The sequence below is a fragment of the Bos indicus genome, chromosome 23, assembly GCF_029378745.1.
Source record: "Bos indicus isolate NIAB-ARS_2022 breed Sahiwal x Tharparkar chromosome 23, NIAB-ARS_B.indTharparkar_mat_pri_1.0, whole genome shotgun sequence".
Classification (NCBI taxonomy): Eukaryota; Metazoa; Chordata; class Mammalia; order Artiodactyla; family Bovidae; genus Bos; species Bos indicus.
Window position 1 is genome coordinate 32,303,274 of NC_091782.1, and position 25,486 is coordinate 32,328,759.

Below are 25,486 nucleotides of genomic sequence, written 5' to 3' on the forward strand. Positions count from 1 at the left end.
AGTTGTCCTGATAAATATCCCACATTTTTGTTTGTCTCATTGTTTCCTCAAAGTGTCATTCTTCCTTTACACAGGCAGATCTTGGTTTTATTGCACTTTACTTTATTGCACTTCATAGATACTGTGTTTTTTATAAACTGAAGGTTTGTGGCAACTCTGAGTTGAGCAAGTCTATTTATTGGTGCCATTTTTCAAAGAGCACTAGTTTTTAAAGCATGTAAATTGGGTTTTGGGTTTTTTTAGACCCAGTGTTTATGTTACACACTTAATAGACTACAGTATAATATGAACATATCTTTTATACCCACTGGGAAACAAACAAAAAGTTTATGTGACTCACTTTATTGCAGTGTCTGGAAGGAATCAAGCCCACAGTATCTCCAAGGTGTGCCTATATTTCTTATTTTGGCAGTGAAGTTGAAGACTTAGATGGACTGGAATTTTGTGAATGGTATAGTCATCCCTGAATATCTGCCAGAGATTGGTTCCAGGAGCCCCTACGAATACCAAAATCTGCGGATGCTCAAGTTCCTCATGGAAAATGCCATAATACAATTGCTACAATCAATTTTTATCCACGTGTTTCACATCTATGGATTTAACCAACTGCAGATGGATGCCTGTTTAAGGTAGAAATAAAGTTCTAATTTTTTTCTATATATATCCAATTGAATCATCACTATTTATTAAAAGACCATCTTTTATTTTTCTATTACTTTATATTGTACTTTATGATAGGGGGCTTCTCAGGTGGCTCAGTGATAAAGAATCCACCTGTCAATGCAGGAGACGAAGGTTTGTTCCCTAGGTTGGGAGGATCCCCTGAAGTAGGAAATGGCAACCCACTCCAGTCTTCTTGCCTGGAAAGTTCCATGGGCAGAGGAGCCTGGTGGGCCACGGTCCATGGAGTTGCAAAGAGCTGGACACGACTGAGCACACACACACAGATCCTTTGTCCTAAATCAAGAGTCCTCATAGACACAAATCTATTTCTGAGCTCTCTATTTCTTTCCATTGTTCTACTTGTTTGTCCTTAAAACAATGCTTAATGTAGCTTTTAAACATGTAGTTTTAAAAATGAATTTTGATATTTTATAAAGCAAGTTCTCCCACCCTCTTCAAAATTGTCTATTTTTTTGTACTGACTATTTTTTAAAATGTTATTGTTATTAGAGTTATGTTTTGGCATGTTGGGTCCCTGTTGTGGTGCAGGGGCTCTTCACTGTTGTGTGTGGGCTTTCTCTAAAGATAGAGGAGGCTACTCTTCACTGGGGTTCATGGTCTCCTCCATGAGGTAGCTTCTCTTGTTACAGAGCACAGGTTCTAGAGCGTGAGGGCTCAGTAGTTGTGGTGCACAGGTTTATTTTCTCTGCAGCATGTGGTATCTTAATTTTCAGACCACGGATGGAATCCATGACCCCTGCATTGCAAGGCGAATTCTTAACCACTGGACCACTCAGGAAGTCCCTTGACTGTTTTTGACCATTTACACTTCAGTTTCTTTTTTTTTTTTAATACACTAAAGTTTCTTAAGCATCTTTTTCAAATTCCTCAAGAATGTCTGTTAGGATTTTGGTTGAGATTGTATTGAATCTATAAAATGGTTTGGGTAGAATTGATATTTTTACATTGTTTACTCTCCTAATGATATACCTCAAAATTAACCTAGAGCTCTTGAAAATTGTGGCAATTAAGACATATTTCTCATCATAAAGATCTAGTACATCTTTTGTTGAGTTTACTAGTAGATATTTGATTATTTTATGTTTTTTAATAAAATTAAAATAAATAAATATTAAATAAATATTAGATTTATTTTTAATGGTTTATGATAATATACAGAAATATAAATAAAATTTGTATTGATGTTTTATCTAACAACTTTGCTAAATTCACATAATAATTTATTGCTTGTTTCTTTTTAAACTATATGGTTGCAAGGTGGTAGGCTTCTCTGGTGGCTAAGACAGTAAAGAATCTGCCTGCAATGCAGGTAGACTGGGATTCAATCCCTGGGTCAGGAAGATCTCCTGGAGAAGGAAATGGCTACCCACTCCAGTATTCTTGCCTGGAGAATTACATGGACAGTCTAGAGCAGGAGACACCTGACTGACTCTCACTTTTACAAGGTATGCTAACAGTAGTTTCATTTGTTTCTAATCTTTGTACATTTAATTTCCTTTTTTTTTTTTTTGCCTTCAATTCACTGCTCAGTTTTGCCAATACAATATTGAACTAAAGTAGTAACAAAGATTCTTTCTTTGAACATTATTTCAAGGGGTAATGATTACTTGTTAGATAGTCTTTATCAGGTTGAAAAGGTCTCTTGTTTCCTTAATTTGCTGTGAGTTTAAAATACGAGTTGTTGTTCTGAAACAAATAGGCTGCCAGATACTTCTCTAGCAAAGATGAGTCTATTCAAGATGAGCAAAGAATTGCATTTCAGGATCTGCAACTATGGCAAGCCATGTGCAAGTCCCCGCAGGCATGGAAAAGAGATCGATTTTTATAGCGAGGAAAAGGAAGTTGGAAGGGCTACAGTAAACAAAGAGTCCATGGCTTTTCATTGGCTGAGTTCAATTGCCAGACAAGTTTTTCTTCTTTCTGCTGGGCTCTGCTGTGGCCGCAGAATGTGAGAGCTCCCCCTTCTGGTTTCCCAGCTCTATTTAACTTAGGCTTCTGATTATTAATTTTTTACAAATTATGTAATTATATGTTATATCACTGGTATATTTGAACATAAATAGATATTACTATCTAAATATATAAAGAGAAATATGTTTACACAATCTTTATAATACATTTAGTTTGTTATTATTGTTCAGTTGCTAAGTTGTGTCCAACTTTATGCGACCAAATGGACTGCAGCACACCAGGCTCCTCTGTCCTCCACTATCTCCCAGAGTTAACTCAAATTAACATCCACTGGGTTGGTGATGCTATCTAAACATCTCATCCTCTTCTACCTCCTTCTCCTTTTGCTTTCAATCTTTCCTAGCATCGCGTTTTTTTTCCAATGAGTTGACTCTTAGCATCGGTGGCCAAAGTATTGGACCTTCAGCTTCAGCATCAGTTCTTCCAATGAATATTAAGAGTTGATTTCCTTTAGGATTGACTGGTTTGATCTCCTTGCAGTCCAAGGGACTCTCAAGCGTCTTTTCCAGCACCACAGTTCACAAGCATCAGTTCTTCGGTACTCAGCCCTTTACATTTGTACATGCCTACTGGAAAAACCATAGTTTTATCTAGATGGATCTTTGTTGGCAAAGTGATGTCTTTGTTTTTTAAAATGCTGTCTAGGCAGAGGAACCAAAGATCAAATTGCCAACATCTGCTGGGTCATAGAAAAAGCAAGAGAGTTCCAGAAAAACATCTATTTCTGCTTTATTGACTATGCCAAAACCTTTGACTGTGTGGATCACAATGAACTGTGGAAAATTCTGAAAGAGATGGAAATACCAGACCACCTGACCTACCTCTTGAGAAACCTATATGCAGGTCAGGAAGCAACAGTTAGAAGTGGACATGGAACAACAGACTGGTTCCAAATAGGAAAAGGAGTACGTCAAGGCTGTATAGTGTCACCCTGCTTATTTAACTTATATGCAGAATACATCATGAGAAACGCTGGACTGGAAGAAACACAAACTGGAATCAAGATTGCTGGGAGAAATATCAATAACCTCAGATATGCAGATGACACCACACTTATGGCAGAAAGTGAGGAGGAACTCAAAAGCCTCTTGATGAAAGTGAAAGTGGAGAGTGAAAAAGTTGGCTTAAAGCTCAACATTCAGAAAACGAAGATCATGGCATCTGGTCCCATCACTTCATGGGAAATAGATGGGGAAAGAGTGGAAACAATGTCAGACTTTATTTTTCTGGGCTCCAAAATCACTGCAGATGGTGACTGCAGCTGTGAAATTAAAAGATGCTTACTCCTTGGAAGGAAAGTTATGACCAACCTAGATAGCATATTCAAAAGCAGAGACATTACTTTGCCAACAAAGGTTCGTCTAGTCAAGGCTATGGTTTTTCCTGTGGTCATGTATGGATGTGAGAGTTGGACTGTGAAGAAGGCTGAGCGCCGAAGGATTGATGCTTTTGAAGTGTGGTGTTGGAGAAGACTCTTGAGAGTCCCTTGGACTGCAAGGAGATCCAACCAGTCCATTCTGAAGGAGATCAGCCCTGGGATTTCTTTGGAAGGAATGATGCTAAAGCTGAAACTCCAGTACTTTGGCCACCTGATTCGAAGAGTTGACTCATTGGAAAAGACTCTGATGCTGGGAGGGATTGGGGGCAGGAGGAGAAGGGGACGACAGAGGATGAGATGGCTGGATGGCATCACTGACTCAATGGACGTGAGTCTGAGTGAACTCCGGGAGTTGGTGATGGACAGGGAGGCCTGGTGTGCTGCAGTTCATGGGGTCGCAAAGAGTCAGACACGACTGAGTGACTGATCTGATCTGATCTGATCTGATGCTGTCTAGGTTTGTCAGAGCTGAGTTATAGCTTGTATTTGTCATAGAGAGGAAGACCAGGTCATTATTAGAGAATTAGAATGTCCAGCCGCACCCTCCATCCAGGAAATGGAGGCCAGGAGAACGGATTCAATTACTCATAGTCACTGATTTAATCAATCATGCCTTTGTAGGAAAGCTCTGTAAAAAACTCTAAATGACAGAGTTTGAGAGCTTCCTGGTTGATAAACCCTCCGCATACCCCGCATACCTTGCTTTGCATTTCTTCCATTTGATTGTCCCTGAGTTATATCCTTTACAATATACTAGTAAATCTGAGTAAAGTGATTTCCCAAATTTTGAGAGTCATTCTAGTAAATTATCGAAAGTGAGGAGAGGGTCCAGGGAAACCCTGATATCAGTTCAGTTGCTCAATCATGTCTGATTCCTTGCGACTCCATGGATTGCAGCACGTCAGGCCTCCCTGTCCATCACCAACTCCCGGAGCTTACTCAAACTCATGTCCATTGAGTCAGTGATGCCATCCAACCATCTCATCTTCTGTCATCCCCTTCTCCTCCTGCCTTCAATCTTTCCCATCATCAGGGTCTTTTCCATTGAGTCAGCTCTTTGCATCAGGTGGCCAAAATATTGGAGTATCAGCTTCAGCGATAGTCCTTCCGATGAATATTCAGGAGTGATTTCCTTTAGGATTGACTGGTTGGATCTCTTTGCAGTCCAAGGGACTCTCAAGTCTTTTCCAACACAACAGTTCAAAAGCATCAATTCAAAAGCTTTCTTTATGGTCCAACTCTCACATCCAGACGTGACTACTGGAAAAACCACAGCTTTGACTAGACAGACCTTTGTTGGCAAAGCAATGTCTCTGCTTTTTAATAGGCTGTCTAGGTTGGTCATAGCTTTTCATCCAAGGAGTAAGCGTCTTTTCACTTCATGGCTGCAGTCACCATCTGCAGTGATTTTGGAGCCCAGAAAAATAAAGTCTGTCACTGTTTCCATTGTTTCCCCATCTATTTCCCATGAAGTAATGGGACCAGATGCCATGATCTTAGTTTTCTGAATGTTGAGCTTTAAGCCAACCTTTTAACTCTCTTCTTTCACTTTTATCAAGAGACTCTTTAGTTCCTTTTCACTTTCTGCCATAAGGATGGTATCATCTGCGTATCTGAGGTGATTGATATTTCTCCTGGCAATCTTGATTCCAGCTTGTGCTTCATCCAGCCTGGCATTTTGCATGATGTACTCTGCATAGAAGTTAAATCAGCAGGATGACAATATACAGGCTTGGTGTACTCCTTTCCCGATTTGAAGCCAGTCTGTTATTCCACGTCCAGTTCTAACTGTTGCTTCTTGATCTGCATACAGATTTCTCAGGAGACAGGTAAGGTGGTCTGATATTCCCATCTATTTAAGAATTTTCCACAGTATGCTGTTATCCACACAGTCAAAATCTTCAGCATAGTCAATAAAGCAGAAGTAGATGTTTTTCTGGAACTCTCTTGCTTTTTCCATGATCCAGCGGATGTTGGCATTGTTGATCTCTGGTTCCTCTGCCTTTTCTAAAACCAGCTTGAACATCTGGAAATTCATCATTCACATACTCCTGAAGCCTGGCTTGGAGAATTTTGAGCATTGCTTTGATAGCATGTGAGATGAAGGCAATTGTGTGGTAGTTTGAACATTTTTGGCATTGCCTTTCTTTGGGATTGGAATGAAAACTGACCTTTTCCTGTCCTGTGGCCACTGCTGAGTTTTCCAAATTTGCTGGCATATTGAGAGCAGCACTTTCACAGCATCATCTTTTAGGATTTGAAATAGCTCAACTGGAATTTCATTACCTCCACTAGCTTTGTTTGTAGTGATGCTTCCAAGGCCCACTTGACTTCTCATTCCAAGATGTCTGGCTCCAGGTGAGTGATCACACCATCATGGTTATCTGGGTCCTGAAGATCTTTTTTATATAGTTCTGTGTATTATTGCCACCTCTTCTTAATATCTTCTGCTTCTTTTAGGTCCATACCATTTCTGTCCTTTACTGTGCCCATCTTTGCATGAAATGTTCCCTTGGTATCTCTAATTTTTTTGAAGAGATCTCTAGTCTTTCCCATTCTATTGTTTTCCTCTATTTCTTTGCAATGATCACCGAGGAAGGCTTTCTTATCTCTCCTTGCTATTCTTTGGAACTCTGCATTCAGATGCTTATATTTTTCCTTTTCTTCTTTGCTTTTAGCTTCTCTTTTTCCCTGATTTATAGTTAACCAATTAGTAGATTGGACATCCCTGGTGGCTTAGATGGTAAAGCATCAGCCTACAATGTGGGAGACCCAGGTTTGATCCCTGGGTCGGGAAGATCCTCTGGAGAAGGAAATGGCAACCCACTTCAGTACTCTTGCCTGGAAAATCCCATGGACAGAGGAGCGTTGTAGGCTACAGTCCATTGGGTAGCAAAGAGTCAGACACGACTGATCGACTTCATTTTCACTTTCAATTAGTAGACATTAAGGGATTTGATTTAGGTCATACCTGAATGGTCTAGTGGTTTTCCCTACTTTCTTCAATTTAAGTCTGAATTTGGCAATAAGGAGTTCATGATCTGAGCCACAGTCAGCTCCCGGTCTTGTTATTGCTGACTGTACAGAGCTTCTCCATCTTTGGCTGCAAAGAATATAATCAATCTAATTTTGGTGTTGACCATCTGGTGATGTCCATGTGTAGAGTCTTCTCTTGTGTTGTTGGAAGAGGGTGTTTGCTATGACCAGTGTGTTCTCTTGGCAGAACTCTATTAGCTTTTGCCCTTCTTCATTCTGTATTCCAAGGCCAAATTTGCCTGTTACTCCAGGTGTTTCTTGACTTCCTACTTTTGCATTCCAGTCCCCTATAATAAAAAGGACATCTTTTGGAGGTGTTAGTTCTAAAAGGTCTTGTAGGTCTTCATAGAGCCATTCAACTTCAGCTTCTTCAGCGTTACTGGTTGGGGCATAGGCTTGGATCACTGTGATGTTGAATGGTTTGCCCTGGAAACAAACAGAGGTCATTCTGTCATTTTTGAGATTGCATCCGAGTACTGCATTTCGGACTCTTTTGTTGACCATGATGGCCACTCCATTTCTTCTGAGGGATTCCTGCCTGCAGTAGTAGATATAATGGTCATCTGAGTTAAATTCACCCATTCCAGTCCATTTTAGCTCGCTGAGTCCTAGAATGTCGACGTTCACTCTTGCCATCTCCTGTTTGACCAGTTCCAATTTGCCTTGTTTCACGGATCTAACATTCCAGGTTCCTATGCAATAATGCTCTTTACAGCATTGGACCTTGCTTCTATCACCAGTCACATCCACAACTGGGTATTGTTTTTGCTTTGGCTCCATCACTTCATTCTTCCTGGAGTTATTTCTCCACTGATCTCCTGTAGCACATTGGGCACCTACCGACCTGGGGAGTGCCTCTTTCAGTATGCTATCATTTTGCCTTTTCATACTGTTCATGGGGTGGTCAAGGATGGATCAAGACCATCCCCACGGAAAAGAAATGCAAAAAAGCAAAGTGGCTGTCTGAGGAGGCCTTACAAATAGCTGTGAAAAGAAGAGAAGCCAAAAGCAAAGGAGAAAAGGAAAGATATTCTCATGTGAATACAGAGCTCCAAAGAATAGCAAGGAGAGAAAAGAAAGCCTTCCTCAGTGGTCAATGCAAAGAAATAGAGGAAAACAACAGAATGGGAGACTAGAGATCTCTTCAAGAAAATCAGAGATACCAAGGGAACATTTCATGCAAAGATGGGCTCAATAAAGGACAGAAATGGTATAGACCTAACAGAAGCAGAAGATATTAAGAAGAGATGGCAACAATACACAGAAGAACTGTACAAAAAAGATCTTCAGGACCAAGATAATCACGATGGTGTGATCACTCACCTAGAGCCAGACATCCTGGAATGTGAAGTCAAGTGGGCCTTAGAAAGCATCACTATGAACAAAGCTAGTGGAGATGATGGAATTCCAGTTGAGCTATTTCAAATCCTGAAAGATGATGCTGTGAAAGTGCTGCACTCAATATGCCAGCAAATTTGGAAAACTCAGCAGTGGCCACAGGACTGGAAAAGGTCAGTTTTCATTCCAATCCCAAAGTAAGGCAATGCCAAAGGATGCTCAATGCTAATGCTATGCTAAGTCGCTTCAGTCGTGTCCGACTCTGTGCAACCCCACAGACAGCAACTACCGCACAATTGCACTCATCTCACACGCTAGTAAAGTAATGCTCAAAATTCTCCAAGCCAGGCTTCAGCAGTATGTGAACCGTGAACTTCCAGATGTTCAAGCTGGTTTTAGAAAAGGCAGAGGAACCAGAGATCAACAATGCCAATATCCGCTAGATCATCGAAAAAGCAAGAGAGTTCCAGAAAAACATCTATTTATGCTTTATTGACTATGCCAAAGCCTTTGACTGTGTGGATCACAATAAACTATGGAAAATTCTGAAAGAGATGGAAATACCAGACCACCTGACCTACCTCTTGAGAAACCTATATGCAGGTCAGGAAGCAACAGTTAGAACTGTACATGGAACAACAGACTGCTTCCAAATAGGAAAAGGAGTACATCAAGGCTGTATAGTGTCACCCTGCTTATTTAACTTCTATGCAGAGTACATCATGAGAAACGCTGGGCTGGAAGAAGCACAAGCTGGAATCAAGATTGCCAGGAGAAATATCAATAACCTCAGATATGCAAATGATACCACCCTTATGGCAGAAAGTGAGGAGGAACTAAAAAGCCTCTTGATGAAAGTGAAAGTGGAGAATGAAAAAGTTGGCTTAAAGCTCAACATTCAGAAAACGAAGATCATGGCATCTGGTCCCATCACTTCATGGGAAATAGATGGGGAACAGTGGAAACAGTGCCAGACTATTTTTCTGGGCTCCAAAATCACTGCAGATGGTGATTGCAGCCATGAAATTAAAAGACGCTTACTCCTTGGAAGGAAAGTTATGACCAACCTAGATAGCACATTAAAAAGCAGAGATATTACTTTGCCAACAAAGGTCCATCTAGTCAAGGCTATCGTTTTTCCTGTGGTCATGTATAGATGTGAGAGTTGGACTGTGAAGAAAGCTGAGCGCTGAAGAATTGATGCTTTTGAAGTGTGGTGTTGGAGAAGACTCTTGAGAGTCCCTTGGACTGCAAGGAGATCCAACCAGTCCATTCTGAAGGAGACCAGCCCTGGGATTTCATTGGAAGGAATGATGCTAAAGCTGATGCTGGCCAGTACTTTGGCCACCTGATGCAAAGAGTTGACTCATTGGAAAAGACTCTGATGCTGGGAGGGATTGGGGGCAGGGGGAAAATGGGACGACAGAGGATGAGATGGCTGGATGGCATTACCGACTTGATGCACGTGAGTTTGGGTGAACTCCCGGAGTTGGTGATGGACAGGGAGGCCTGGCATGGTGTGATTCATGGGATCACAAAGAGTCGGACACGACTGAACTGAACTGAACTGAACTGAATTAGTAGGTGCATGCCCCCAGGCTGGAATTTACAGTGGGTCCCTAAAGTAGGGGCAGTCTTGTGAAACTGGACCTTTAAACTGTGAAGAGTTGGGAGTTGGTGTCAGAATTGAATTGAACTGTTGAACACCAAATTGATCTCTGGAGAATCACAGACCCCCTAGACACAAGAGGCCTTCAAATCAGAAACTCAAGTCTACCTGCAGAGATACTAGCCCTTCTTGAGAAAATAAATGTTAAAAGTGTTAGTTTCTTTTTTTGCACAATTGGCTTGGTAGTCCATTATCATCTTGCCAGTTCTCAAGTCCTTTATGAGAAATATTAGACTACAGACAGAAAAAGAGAAGGCAATGTGGCCATGAAGGCAAAGATTACAGTGATGCAAGCCACATACCTAGGAAAGCCAGATGCCCCAGAAACTGGATGAAGCAAGAAACAGATTCTCCCCTAGAAGCCCCACTTGATTTCTTCCAATGAAACTGACTTTGGACTTCTGGTCTCTAGAATCTATGAGAGACCAAAGGTTTGCTCTTTTAAGTCATCAGTTGTGTGGTAACTTTTTACAGCACCCAAAGGAAACTAATACAGATTTTAGTACCTAAAAGCAGGGTGCTACTATAACAAATACCTAAAAATATTGATGTGGCTTTAGAATTGGTAAATGTGTTGAGGGTGGAATAATTTTGAAATACTTGATGGGAAAAGTCTAGAATGCTTTGAATTAACTACTGGTAGGAATATGATATTCAAGGATGCTTCTGGTAAAAAATCAGAAGGAAATAAGTAATATGTTATAGAAAATAGAAAAGGAGGCTTGTGACTCCTATTTGGCATCACTCCAACCTCTAGCTTCCATCTCCTCTGTCTTCTATAGTAAAATCTCCATCTGCTTTCCTCTTAAGAATACATGTGATCATATTTAGGGCCTACCTAGATAATCCAGGATAATCCCCTCATCTCAAAATCCTTTACTTAATCACATCAGCAAAATCTTTGCTGATAAAATATATAAAATAACATTTACCAGTTCCAGGATTAAAATATGATATCTTTGGATGCTATTATTTAGGCTACTACAGAGTTTGGATTTGGAATCAGAACACACTTGAATGTGAGTGCCAGTTTGACACTGATCTGTAACTTATGAAAATTAACTATTTCTACTCTGTATTCATATCCATATTTATAAAATGGAGAAAATATTAACCTTATGGTTATATTGGTGATGATTAAGAAAACCTGTATAAATATGCCTGATACAGAGTAAGAAGGGAATCAGTGCATGTTAGTTCTTTTTCATACTTTGTTCTTTCCCCCTCTCTTTTTTTCCTTTATCTCCCATCTCTCTTTATCCCTCCGCTCCCCATTCTATCTCTGGGACCAAATTCCTCCTAGCATCTCTCATTTCTACTGACTTTTCTTCCTGAGGCTGTTCAGGGAGTAGACAGAGTTGGCCCTGAGATCAGTTGAGAAGTGCAGGAGCCTACCAGCTAGTGTTGAACAGTTGTAAGTAAGAAACAAATGGGAGGAACTTCCCTGGTGGTACAGCAGTTAGAACTCCTCATTTCCACTCCAGGGGGCACGGATTCTCAGATACCCCCCATGGGTTCAGTGGGGCAAAAAAAAGAAAAAAAATCAAATGGGAGAAGTCCAGCTTGGCCTACTTCTTTCAGTTGCCCCTCATTTGACCATGTATGGTCCACTGAATGACGCTTTCCTCAGTCAGAAGTTTCAATCACTTCAGTTTCTGGGCCTCTGCCTTTCCATACATGAATAAGGAAACTGCAGTACTTGAGCACTAAAATTTTAAGAGTTTTCTGGATCAATATTCCCACTCCTTAGTCTTCTCAAGGCAATGGCACCCCACTCCAGTACTCTTGCCTGGAAAATCCCATGGACGGAGAAGCCTCGAAGGCTGCAGTCCATGGGGTCGCTGAGGGTTGGACACGACTGAAGCGACTTAGCAGCAGCAGCAGCAGCAGATGACCAAGAGAACTGAATCTCCTAATAGATGAGACTGTTAAATGTGAAAAAGTATGAAGGCAGTCATCTTTTAGTCCAATCCCCTCCCCCCAGGTTAACTGCTGGATTGTGGTTTGCAGTATTGATGAGATGGCCACAGTCTTTCCTTCTGTGGGAGTAACAAGGCCTGAGTCACAGAAGCTTTGGGACTACGCCTGTGGGGATGTCTGATTCTGAGGCCAAAGGAGTTGCTTGGCTCCTGTGGGTGCAGTGGGATCTCAGATGCCCATGGCTGTGCATGGATGCAGTGGCACCTCCCTGGTACATTACGGTAGAAATAATGGACTTGGGCCTTACCTGGGAAAGTACACATTCTTCTTTACACATTATCCCTTTTGTTTCACCAGACCCTAAAATTATTTCTTGGTACAGATGGGGTAGAAATTTTGACAATAGGGGCAGAGCCTACAGGAGTACTTTGCTTCAGGGCCAGCTGCCTTAATGAAGACTCAGGATTAGGGCCATGGCCAGCCTGAATCCGAGGTGTCCTCAAGGATGGAGCAATAGTAGACACAAATATGGATAAAAATGTAACAAAAAGGGAAGTATAGCATACCGTCATTCATCTTGTTACCAAGTCCAAGCTTATACTACTTATCACACAGCAGGCCAAACCATAAAGAAATAAGGTGTTAGAGCAAGGAACAGAGATTTTATTTAGAAAGTGTGCAAACGAAGAAGATGGCAGACTAATGTGCTAAAGAACTCTTCTTGCTCGGTTTGAATAAAGCTTCTTTTATGCTACAAAGAGGAAAAAATGGGAGGGAGAGAGGTCAAGAGGTGATGAGTTGTTGCAGACTCCTTGGTGCCTGCCAGATCTTGGAGGCGGCATGGTAATCCTTTGTTTTTGAGTTTGTTCAACATAGGGCTGGCCATGTTGCAACTATAAATATTCAACAAAATGGATGTTATTTCCTGTTCTGCAACTCCTTATCTCTATGTGGATGAGTGGTCACCAAGCAAGGGAAAATTATCTTTCTAATGATTAGTATACCTACAAGCTAAGCAAAAGTTTTAAAGTTTAGGCATGGGAGGCAGAGTTTCTGGAAGGGGACTATTCTTCTATACTTCAAGCTACAGGCCACATTCATTTTATGATTAACACGCATACGTACAGAGTTAGCAAGGCTGGGCAGGAGGCAATTAGCTATAGAGTGCAAAGTCTAGAACTTAAAGAAATAGATTCAATATGGAGTCAGGTTTGTTCTTCCCTGTTACACACTCAAATTCTTAATATGTGTGGTTAATGAATTTAAAGAAGTCAAAGGAGATTTTTAAAACAGACAAAAATAGTTAGATTTGAAGTTAAGTGACTCTATTTTTAAATCTTACATTTATCAATTGAGGAAAGTATGCCTCCCCTATGTAATTTCTACTCTGATAGTGAGGGCAAGATGAGATGGTAGATATGAAAATATTATTTACAATACAAAAGGGATGGTATTACAAAATTATGGCAAACCTGCAATGAGTCTTTGTCTTTCCTTTGCAAAGCAGAGAAGAAAATCCCTAGAGTCCTGAGAGGAAGGCCCATGTACAAAGGGAGATAAAGTAAATCAAAAAAATATTTCAGGCAGAATCAAGCATAGGCTTGAATTTCTAAGTTGAGATTCAGGTTAATAAAGTAGTAATTTCATTCTGGAAGTAAAATGAAGGCTTGTATGGAAGTAATAAATAATCTTGTTTCCTTTATGATCAAAGAAACAGAATGAAAGAACTTTATGGTGAATGTGGGGTAGACATAAGGCAATGGGTGAAACTTGTCGGAAACCAGAGAAAACTCAGTTCTTATCTCTAAAATGAAACTTAATTGCAAGAATTAGTTTTCTAGGGCTGCCATAAGGAAGTGCCACAAACTAAGTGGCTTAGAGCTATGAAAATGGATGGTTTTACAGTTTTGGAGGCTAGAAGTCTGAACTCACAGAGTCACCATGGCCATACTCCCTCTGAAACCTGTAGGGAAGGATCCTTCCTTGCCTTTGCTAAACCCAAACATCCCCTGCCTTGTGGCAGCTCAACTCCAAGCTGTGTCTCCATTTACAGGACATCCTTTACAAAGCCAACTTTTTATGAGGACATCAGTCATATTGGATTAGGGGTCCATCTCGCTCTAGTTATGACCTCATCTTAACTAATTACATTGGCAGAGATCCTATTTTCAAATAAAGTCACATACTGAGGTCCTGCAAGGAAGGATTTCAGTATATCTTTTGGGGAGAATATAACTCAGCCTGTAACATCCTGCAACCTTGTACAAATCATTTCTTAAGAATCCTATACCATCTAAACTGCTTCATCCTGACTGGGCCAAAGAAATAGTGGTTGAGACAAATTGATCTGAATCTCCCAGTCTTTTCTGCCCTAGCCCTAACTAGGCTATTTGAGAAAGGCAGCAAGACTGACTTTGAGTCCAACTGAAGGCCTGGTCAAGCTCCCCAGAACCCTGATTTGTGACTCAGGCCTCTGAGGTCTTGCTTAATAATTGCACTGCATCATTTTAAATAAAAACATGTAATTCATATATCAAAAAAAAAATTTCAAAAATTACCCCAACATACTACCCCTGATTTTATCTAAAAGGTCAAGAATCAATACCTAAATAGATGGATTTTGAGTGATGAAGGCAGTTCAATCTTCCAGAAACATAACATTTATGGAGGGAAGGATACACCTGCAAATTTTAACTAATGTCAAATCAGGAAGGGTGAGTGCTCCATGGGAGAATTTAAAATTGAAAGTGTAAGAATTAGGGAGGAATCAAATTATTTTTAATATAAGAGTGATGTCAACAAAACAGACCTTTAGAAAAGTCATAGAATAAAAGCTGGGTGTAGAAGAAGAGAGACTGGAAAAGATCTGGGAAGTGTGAGGAGGAGAAACCTTCCTCCCACCCCTCTTGAATGATTGTGGCTGGACTAAAAAAAAGCGACCCAAGACAGATTGACAGCAGGAGAAGAAACAGTTTAATTTGTATGCAAGGAGGTCTTATAGAAATGTGTTCTCAGAAGTGGTCAAAGCAGGCAGCTTTTATACTTTTCAGACAAAGACAATAAACTTGTGAGGAACTGACAGGACAAAGAAACTTGGGCTTGGGTGCTTAATCAGTGAAAAATCTAAAGAGCTTGGGCTTGGGGTAGTAAATTAAGGAAGTGACAAATTTGGTTTATACAGATTCTCTGCTCTTGCATCAGTCATTTCTTTCTTTTTTAAAAAGAAATATTCATTTACTTGGCTGCGTTGGGTCTTAGTTGCGGCATGCGGGATCTTTCGTTGTTCTGAGTGGGATCTCTAGTTTTGGCATCTAGGCTTAGTTGCCCCACAGCATGTGGGATCTTAGTTCCCAGGCCAGGGGTACAACCCAAGTCCTCTGCATTAGAAAGCAGATTCTTAGCCACTGGACCATGTCTGCCTCCTTTCCTCCTGCTCAGTGTGTTCTGTACCTTCTATTCTCAAAGGCCAGGACCCAAGGTGCTCAAAAGCTTATGAGGAATATTGGAATAGGAACCTGGGCAGTTGGGATTTTAGACCATTTGACTTACTGATAAGGTCTCTTCTGAAGTGTCTCCTCACCACTCAGGGGCTGCTGCTGCTGCTACTGCTGCTGCTAAGTCGCTTCAGTCGTGTCCGACTCTGTGCGACCCCAAAGATGGCAGCCCACCAAGCTCCCCCCTCCCTGGGATTCTCCAGGCAAGAACACTGGAATGGGTTGCCATTTCCTTCTCCAATGCAGGAAAGTGAAAAGTGAAAGTGAAGTCGCTCAGTCGTGTCCGACTCTCAGCGACCCCATGGACTGCAGCCCACCAGGCTCCTGCGTCCATGGGATTTTCCAGGCAAAAGTACTGGAGTGGGGTGCCATTGCCTTCTCCACTCAGGGGCTAGTTATTGCAAAAAGAGCAAATGTAAATCACCTCAGACAGTGAAGATTTAGTTGCAACAACTGATCATCCATGTGGAGCCAGAGCGAGGACTCCATGGCAAGAGTCAAGAGTTTGCTTTCATTTCACCATTACTAACCTATGATCTTTGAGATGTCACTCTCTCTGTGAGCTTCCTTTTTCTGATGCAAAAAGATAAACATATGGATGAAAAATAGTTGCTTAAATGTTACAGGCCTTGGGTTGAGTTCTTTACAGTTAGAATCACATTCCATTCTCAAAGCAGCCCTAGGAGGTAAACACTGTTACTACCCTGATTTTACAAATGAGAAACCTAAGGTACAGAGACATTAACTTTTTCTTAGATAAGGAGCTAGTCAATACCCTTATCATCGGTATATATCATAGTCTAAGGTTTAGCCACTTTTAAAAACAAGAATAGTGAGAGGCCAAGGAGCTCATGAATGTGTGTAGGCCTGTGTCAAGAGGAGGACACTTTCGCATGGCTGCAAATGCCTGAGGACCTGCTTGGCTGGATCGGATATCAGTGAGCAGGCCACAGATTATAAGGTCTTAGAGAAGAAATTTGAGATAACAGAAAGCTTATCTTCCAACAGAGTTCATGAGAATTCAACCCCATCCAGACTTCAGTTTCAGGAGCAGAGAAAGCCTTTTGTGTGAACCTGGAAGAGGCAGGGCAGATGGAAGGGACTGGATGTAAAAGGGCTTAGAACTGAAGAGGAAGAAGGTATCACTTCAATAAACAAGGGAGTTCAGTAAAGCTGGGCTGTCAGAGAAAAGCTGGAGGGGAGCAGATGGGAGTGAGGATGTGTGGGAGAAATAACTCTGACTCTTCACCAATTCAAATATTAATGCTTTCCAACAAATTTAAGATTGTTACCTTATTAGGACCTTACTAGAAATGGTTTTATGGAGTAAGTGAGGGTAGAGATGATTATTTATAACAAATGAAGCTTAGTCAAGCCCAAGGCAACCAAGGAGGATTCCCCTGCTTACATGCTTAGTCTTGTCTGATTCTTTGCGACCCCATGGACTGTAGCCTGCCAGACTCCTCTGTCAATGGAATTTTCCCACCAAGAATACTGGAGTGGGTTGCCATTTCCTTCTCCAGGGAAGTTCCTTATCTCATATTTTAGAGCTTTCTCCTAGACAATTTGCCCTGTGAATGTGTACCCATCATTTGTGTTACTCCTGCACTAACAAGCCCTTCTCCAGGGCACAGGTTCAAGAGTATCTGAGACACTCAGGCCCACACAGCTAGACTTCATAGTCAGAAAATACAGTGTGCTGTGGACTAAGTGAGGAAAGTTTGAGGGGACAGGACCGAGGATTATTAGTCATGTGGGACAATGCTTTTCAAACTTTAGTTTGCATATAAATTACATGAGAATCTTGATTTTAAAAAGCAGATTCTGATTCAGTGGTGGTGACTTTACTTCCTGGGTGCAGAGCTGGCACCTGGGAACTACCAGGCACTTAGAGAAGGTAGAGACAGTATTTAAAGTTCCAAAGGGGAAAGCCTCCACCTTCACCTGCCAGGATACGGGTGCCAGAACCACCAGTGGGTGGCCTGTCAGGGGGAGGTACTGGGTGCACTGAGCCTTCAGGGCTTGTGGTCTGGGGCGGGACAGTGATGGGGGAGGTGGATGTTGGGGAGAGGGAAGAAGAGGAAGGGGGAGGGATCGCAGGGTAGAGGGAGGTTTGCCCGTGTGTTAATGCTTCTCTGTGATTGGAGGATGAATCTTCAAACTGGTCCCTGCCGGGAGCTCAAAAGGGGTTGAGATCCCTAGGGATCTGAGACTTGCCTGGAACTCCTAGTTTGAGCCATGATCCTGCAGCTCTGGGCCTCATGTCTTTTCCCACTGTTCCTGGTCGGCTTAGCTCAGCTGACTCCGAAGCAGCAACAGATGAAGGTAAGTGTCCTGCAGGGAACCGAGGTGGATTCCAGCACTGATAGCGAACTAGGCTGCCAAGGAAGCCAGGAGTTCTCCCTTCTTCTCTCCTAGGAAGGATGAGATTCGTCTCCCCAGCCTTTCCTAACTGACGTCTGCCATTGCCACTGCTGTTCTCTGAGGCAGAGGCTCTCCTAAACTGCCTGTCTTTACGTGGATCATCTCCCCTTAGCCTGGTGGGTCACTGGGCAGAAAGTGGAAAAGTGGATGAAGGACGAAGGCTGCTCTCCCTGCGTTCTGCTTTGCCACTTGCCCCTGGTGGCCGCTGGATAACCCAGAACCCATCCCCTCCACCCTGGTCTGGAACACTGGGGAATCTTGCAGGTCCGGGAAGCAGGGATGTGAAGTAGTAACTGGATTGAGAAGGAGGCTGAACTGGCAGCTCTTGGAGAAACTGAAACTCTTGGGCAGGTGGAAAAAGAAGCTGGTGCTGAAATGTGCCCTAAGGAGTTCCAGAGTCAGGAAAGAGGGGCCCTTTTTTCTTTTAGGGAATAATAAAAGGCAAAAGGCAAGGAGAGTTGCTTGCTGATTTTAATTTCAGGGGAAGTGATGTGGCAAGAGCTCAGATCAGAGTAAGATCTTTGCTTTTAAGTCTTGGTACTGCTCCAAATCACCCAATGCTTCTCCCCTCACCCCAGGAAAAATGTCCACAATTGCTGCCAGTAGCACCCTTTAAGGGTGTGTATATGAGTCTTAGGATGCTAAGTGGCAGCTGAAGTAAATGACTTGAGGTAACAAGTTTTAAGTTTAAAATTGGGCATATTCATTCAAAAACACAGCTTCACTGTGATGTTAAGCCAGTTAGACATCTTTTATTGACCCCTTTCTTTCCTCTCTAAAAGTTGGAGAAAACCTATCTTGTAGTGCAGTGATCACCTAGAAAGTTTGTTAAAGCACAGGTTACTGGGTCACACCTCCAAAGCTTCTGATCCAGTAGGTTTTAGTAGAGTCCAAATTTGCTTTTCTAATTTGTTCTCAGATGATACTGGTGCAGGTCCTCAAACCACACTTCAAGTGCTCTATTATTGGGTTCATGTGAAGTGTAAAATGGTGTATATAACATGAATCTACTATAAATGTAATATCAAGACTGGTAGCTGTAGTAAGATCATCTCTCTTCTCTGATATTAAAAAAAAAAAACAAGCATCTACTGAGGGCCATCCACGTCTATGTCAGCAGCTGCTGCCTGATTGGGTGTGGAATTTCTGCCATAGAATATTATCTTGTGAGTAAAAGGCTGTGTTTTAGGGTATCCTGATCTCTTCAAACAGACCTAAGCAAATTGGAGCAGAACTGAAAGCCAAGAAGGAAAGATCAGCCTCTTCCAAGCTGCAGTATTCTTGGAATTCTACATGCCAGTTCACAAGGTGGCATCCATACATGATAAAGACAGCCAGAAGTTGTTGAGGCATTTTAGCTTTTTGTTCCAGATCCTGTCGGCTTTTTTCCCTTGCCATCCTTGTAGGTAGGAAGTCTATTCCCTTTGCTTCCTATTTTACACAGAGATAAGAAAGGGCACTGAGGATGAATTTTGTAGGTACCAATAAGCCCCTACTGGCAAAGCTTTGGAAAATGCCTCTGGGATCTAGAGGAGGAACAAGTTATTTGCTGAGCTCTGGGGAAGGAAACTACAATGTGAGAACATATAGATGAGACATTTATATAAAACATATTTCTGTTGTGAGAAACTCTGCCAAAATCTGTTAAAAATATTTGCAAAGAGATATGATGACTGGAATAGGGTGTTAGGATATGGAAGAGAGTGCAGGTAAACTGTAAATCATCAATCAGAGGATGGCAGTAAATTGTATTAAGATTCCAGGAATGGAAAGATGATTATAAAGTGCTTGTCCCACCATTGCAAAAAAGATTTTAAATTAGAAGGTATAAATTCTAGTTGTAGCATTGTTTAGTCGCTAAGTCGTGTCTGACTCTGTGACCTCATGGACTATAGCCCACCAGGCTCCTCTGTCCATGGGACTTCCGAGGCAAGAATATTGGAGTGGGTTGCCATTTTTTTCTCCAGAGGATCTTGCCAATCTTGGGATCGAACCCGAGTCTCCTGCTTGGCAGGCGGATTCTTTTCCACTGAACCACCTGTAAAGTCCCAGTTGTGGCATTAGCTGTAACTAAAAATATTACTTGGAATATTCTCTTCGGTTCTTAGAGTTTCAAAAAGTCCACAGATGTTAGAGATTATCATTTGCTTTATCATCACATCACTGTGGTTATTTTCGTTATATTTCAGGTGGATTGCTATAAGGGGGTGACAGGCACCATCTATGAGTATGGAGCCCTCACCCTCAATGGTGAGGAGTATATCCAGTTCAAGCAGTATGTGGGCAAGCATGTCCTGTTTGTCAATGTGGCCACCTATTGAGGCTTGACAGCTCAGTATCCAGGTAAGAACTCATGTTTCAACTCTCTTGGAACTAGCTTTGTCAGATGGCCATAGTCTAATTCCAGAAAGTGAGAGTCAAGTCGCTCGGTTGTGTCTCTTTGCGATCCCATGGACTGTAGCCTACCAGGCTCTTCCATCCATGGGATTTTCCAGGCAAGAATACTGAGTGGGTTGCCATTGCCTTCTCTAGGAGATCTTCCTGACCCAGGGATTAAACCCGGGTCTCCTGCATTGTAGGCAGACCCTCTACCGTCTGAGCCACCAGGGAAGTCCTAACTCCAGAAGGTTTTGCTAATTTGTTATTGGGAGGAAACAAGGGGCTGAGGGAAGGTAGGTGATCATGTGACTCTATCCCCTACATCCTGCCACTGCTCTGCTCCTTAGAAATGCTAGGAGAATTATCTCGGGATTTGAGAACTAAGATTCTCCCAAAGATTTAGCAAAGACCACCAGGAATGTATCTGTATTTGAGTTTGTTGCTCAACGTTCTGAGGGAAACCATATACTGTAGGGAACCATGGGGCTTCTCAGTAAGAAGATGTTATTAATAGAAAGGACTTATTTGAGGATCTGAGCTTGTGTTACATGATTTGGGGAAGGGTTCAAGGGATTGAAGCTTGGTTCTGGATTGGATGCTGTCAGGAAATGAGAAAACGGGCACAGTGAAGTGACTGGTATCTTAATAAATCATGTCTACTGAATAGGAGGAATAAAGCAAGGATAAACAGCAATCACTTAGATTGGTAAGAATAGGGTGATACTTGGTCATTTTTGTGATTTGAATAATGTTCATGTTTTGTCCGGTTAAAGGTCTCTTGTATGAAACTGATCTTCCGTGAAACTGTTTATGTTCAGGAGGAGAACAACAAGCCCTAGCTATAAGTCCCAGGCCAGAATCTAGCTTTCAGGGGCTGATTTTATCTTTCTCACTGGTAACTTCTGGTAACAGGAGAGAAGATTGACCTTTGAGCCTCTGGAAAAATACCTTTGGGTTCTGCAGGTACTTCCAAATGGCAGAGAAGAGGAAACGTAGTTACCATCTATGCACTGTTTATTTGGAGTGAGGGCTAAGAGGAGATGCCAGCAGATAGAGCTGAGTCTGATTAGGACTGGCTGGTGCTGGTCATGAAGTCAGTAAATCTGAACTGAAAGTGGCTGAAGTTGGAAATAATGGCACAAGTCCAGACAGACACTGGGAAGCTTCCTGACAGTGGGAAAGAGCTGAAAGTTTGTTTTCAAAGGAGTTTGTAGCCTTAGAATCCTAATGAGTCTTTCAGGGAAATGGCAGCATTTATGTCACTGGAACTGACAAAAAGAATGCTCTGGAGCTAGACTTAGCATTTCTCTGATTCCCTCTGTAACTCCCAGGTTAGAGCACCGAAGAGTGCTCCTGGGAGGGTGACTGGAGTGTAACACTGTGTCACCATGGGGCCGATGGTGGGAGGATGGGGATAGAATGTCCATTTTGTTTGCCATTCCTTAAAACACTTTTTGATCAATCAACTAAGGAAGGCAATGGCATTTAAATCTGACTTCTCTTCAGAATCAAACGGGACCCACCCCCAAAACACACACCCACACACACACCAATTTAAGCAATCTGTGCTTTTAAAGAAGGGCTCCTATTGGATGATGAAGTGGAGCCACTTATGGGAACTTCTGCACAAGATAAAAGGCAGTTGTTTGGATGTGTTTCTGGAAATCTGTGTTCTAGCCTTTTGCTCTGTTTCCTCAAACTTCATGATCTTGAATCTTTCCCTTCATAGTCCTCAGCTTATTCATGTGATAGACAGATACTGCTTTTACTGCTCAAGATAGAGCTACCCATGCTGTTCACCCTCTGCTTACAGAACTGAATGCACTACAGGAGGAGCTGAAGCCTTTCGGTGTAGTTGTGCTGGGCTTTCCCTGCAATCAATTTGGAAAACAAGAGCCAGCAAAGAACTCAGAGATCCTTATGGGGCTCAAGTAAGTGCCTGCTTGGGACCCTGCAAGACCGTGTTAGAATTTTCCTCCCACATTCCACCTAGAGGCTTCTCATTCTGGAGACTTCTGGGGTGATTGACAGATTAATTGGTTCAAGAACATCATTTTGATGCCTTGAATTCAGTTATGCCCTGCTGGTAGTGCTCAACAATTCTAACTTTGAGTTGTTTAATGATAAGACTACAGGAAATCTAATGAAAAGAAGCGCGTGAAAGGAGAAAGCCTAGGAAATAGAAATGAATCAAGAATTTTAACCTTAAAATATTGCTTTCCAATTTTCTTTTTAAATATTCTTTACTGGAGTATAGTTGATTTAGAATATTGTGTTAATTTCAGATGTATAGCAAAGTGAATCAGTTATACATGTACAAATATCCATGCTTTTAGATCTTTTCCTCACATAGGTCATTATAGAGTATTGAATAGAGTTCCCTGTGCTATACAGCCGGTCCTTATTACTTTTCTATTTTATATATAGTAGTGTGTATATGTCAATCCCAATCTCCCAGTTTATCCTTGGTAACCATAACATTGGGCTTCCCTGGTGGCTCAGATGGTAAAGAATCTGTCTACAATGCAGGAGATCTGGGTTTGATCCCTGGGTCAGGAAGATCCCCTGGACAAGGGAATGGCAACCTGATTCAGTATACTTGCCTGGAAAATTACATGGACAAAGGAGCCTGATGGGCTAGAGTCCATGGGGCTGCAATTAGTCTGATAGGACTGAGCACACACAACCATAAGATTCTTTTCCACATCTGTGACTCTATTTCTGTTTTGTAAATAAGTTTATTTGTACCATTTTTAAAAGATACGATATATAAGTGTTAACATATGATATTTGTCTTTCTCTGTTTGACTTAATTCACTTAATTCACTGTGATAATCTCTAGATCCATCCATGTTGCTGTAAATGGCATTTCATTCTTTTTTATGGCTGAGGAATACCCTGCTTCCAATTTTCTTGGAATTCTCTATTGGCTCCTTAAAGCATATGCATGAAGTCCTGATTCCCAAAGACCACTCTTTCCTCATCTTCCCTGTCTACGACCTCTCTTTCTTTATCTCTAATTTCACTTTGTGGCCAAATTGTGGTGGCCATTATTATCCACCCTTTTCTTAATTTGAATGGTCTCAGGATTGTTCTGGTTCATTGCAGGTATGTACGTCCAGGTGGTGGCTTTGTTCCCAATTTTCAGCTCTTTGAGAAAGGGGATGTGAATGGAGAAAAAGAACAGAAGGTCTTTACCTTCCTGAAGGTAAGTGAGCATAAACCTGGCAAGAATTGGTCAGGTAGGTAACAGTGCCCTGAAAGCATGGGGCTCAAGTCTAGGATTGAGTTTGGACTCCTTGGAAAGAAATTCTCAGATAAGTTCATGGATGGTGGCAATATTTGTTGTGAAGCTTTAACTTCAAGTAATGGAAACATATAAATATGATTGCTCTAATATAGACTAACTTTTCTTACTGAATGGTAATGATTCATTTATTCAACATTTATCAAATCTTTAGCTCTGTGCAAGAACTGTGCTACACAATGAGTTAACAAATGTTAATAGGGCATAATTTCTTCCTTGAAAGAATTCATATCTAATCAGGGAGACAAACACAGAAATAGGTAATAAAGAGTGTCACAAGAGTATTAGAACCACAGAAACCCAGAACAGAAGGACCCCCTTTTTTGTAGCTAAAGAAACTGAAGCTTTAGAAGTGTTATGCGTTACCAAAAAAAAACACACACACACACACAAAAAAACAAAAACAGAAGATAGTCTTTCTTTGAAGCACTGTGAATCCCATATAATCATGGGATTGAGGGAGAAACAGAGAAAGGAATAAACTTTTCTGTTTGCTATCATACTAACTCTTGGTTGTTGATTGTACTGGTAATGATGTATTGGAACATCTATGGTTCACTAGGAGCATGTCAATTAGTCAATATACTGAGATACATACTGGTGAGTAGATATTCTAGGGGTGGGGATAAGACGAGACCACACAGAAACAGAAAAAACATTGTCGATTTCTCTCTCTCTGCTCCAGAACGCCTGCCCTCCAACCTCTGATCTTTTGGGCTCATCAAGTCAGCTCTTCTGGGAGCCCATGAAGGTCCATGACATTCGCTGGAACTTTGAGAAGTTTCTAGTGGGGCCTGATGGCGTCCCTGTCATGCGTTGGTACCACCGGGCTTCAGTCAGCACAGTTAAATCAGACATGCTGGAGTACCTGAAGCAGTTCAAAAGCGAATAGGAAGGGCCAGACACCGTCAGAAGTTGCCTCCCATCTGAAGAACACATTTAAGGATCCCATCTTTGCTTCGAGTCCTTTTCCACCCAGCCTCCATATGACCAAACCATCCTGTACAGCCCAAATGTGTGTGTGTGTGTGTGTGTGTGTGTGTGTGAGAGAGAGAGAGAGAGAGAGAGACAATTAAAGAAAACCTGTCTCCCAACTCTCTGACCTCAAAATACCAAATTTTTTCCACTCCATTCCAAAGGAAAATCATATTATAGATAGGGACTACCCATGTCCCTAAAAACGCAGTCCCCAGAAGTCCTGACATCCATCCTTTCCCAATGCTGAAGGTTTAAGAAAAGCAGAAACTGGCAGCAAGACTCTCAGCATCTCCTTAATAGCCTCTTCTCTCCTCCAAGACAGGCATGCGTTGTTAAATTCTTCCTCTCCCTAGTTAGTTTTCATTTATCCCCTGACACCCTGAGTTCTCTTGTAGGATCTCTGAAGGCAGAGTGAGAGCAGAAACTTCATCTCACATGAGCTGAGGGGCATCTCCATGATGGTGGGTCCCAAAGCCCCTGTGGGCAGGACCCAACCAGAACCTTCCTTGGTGCCTGTCCCTTAGTGCATTCAGGTCATGGCACCTGGGCAGGGATGTTCCTTTATTCAGAATGATGGGTTTCTCTCCTCACCCTTTAAACTCATCCTTATCACTGTCTCAAATTAAAAAGAATTCTGCAGCAGCTGGTTTCCCGTGGTGTTTTTCCAGTCCTATATTATGTGTGGAGTCATACCACTTCTTCCTCTCACTTTATTTCTGCTTCCTTCAGTATCTAGCTCACCTAGCTCTGAAGTATTTTGTTTTTCTCATAGTGCTCTAGACCTTTTGTTGGCTCATCCGAAAACACTGGGTGGGACTGGCTGCACAGAGTTGCTGTGACACGAACAGGGGAAGTACAGCCCCCTGTACTTCCTCATTCAGATCCCCTGGGGAGTCCCTTCTTGAATC

At 41.8% G+C, this 25,486-nt stretch overlaps 1 protein-coding gene across 1 annotated transcript; it reads left to right on the forward strand.

Annotated features, from left to right (window-relative positions):
• The first annotated feature begins 17,728 nt into the window (after window positions 1-17,728).
• Window positions 17,729-24,694, forward strand: GPX6 (glutathione peroxidase 6). Its single transcript, XM_070777639.1, has 5 exons — window positions 17,729-17,815; window positions 20,023-20,257; window positions 22,107-22,224; window positions 23,402-23,501; window positions 24,286-24,694. Exons 1-5 carry the CDS (start codon window positions 17,729-17,731, stop codon window positions 24,490-24,492), a joined length of 747 nt encoding a protein of 248 aa, XP_070633740.1. The 3' UTR covers window positions 24,493-24,694.
• Window positions 24,695-25,486: the final 792 nt, after the last annotated feature.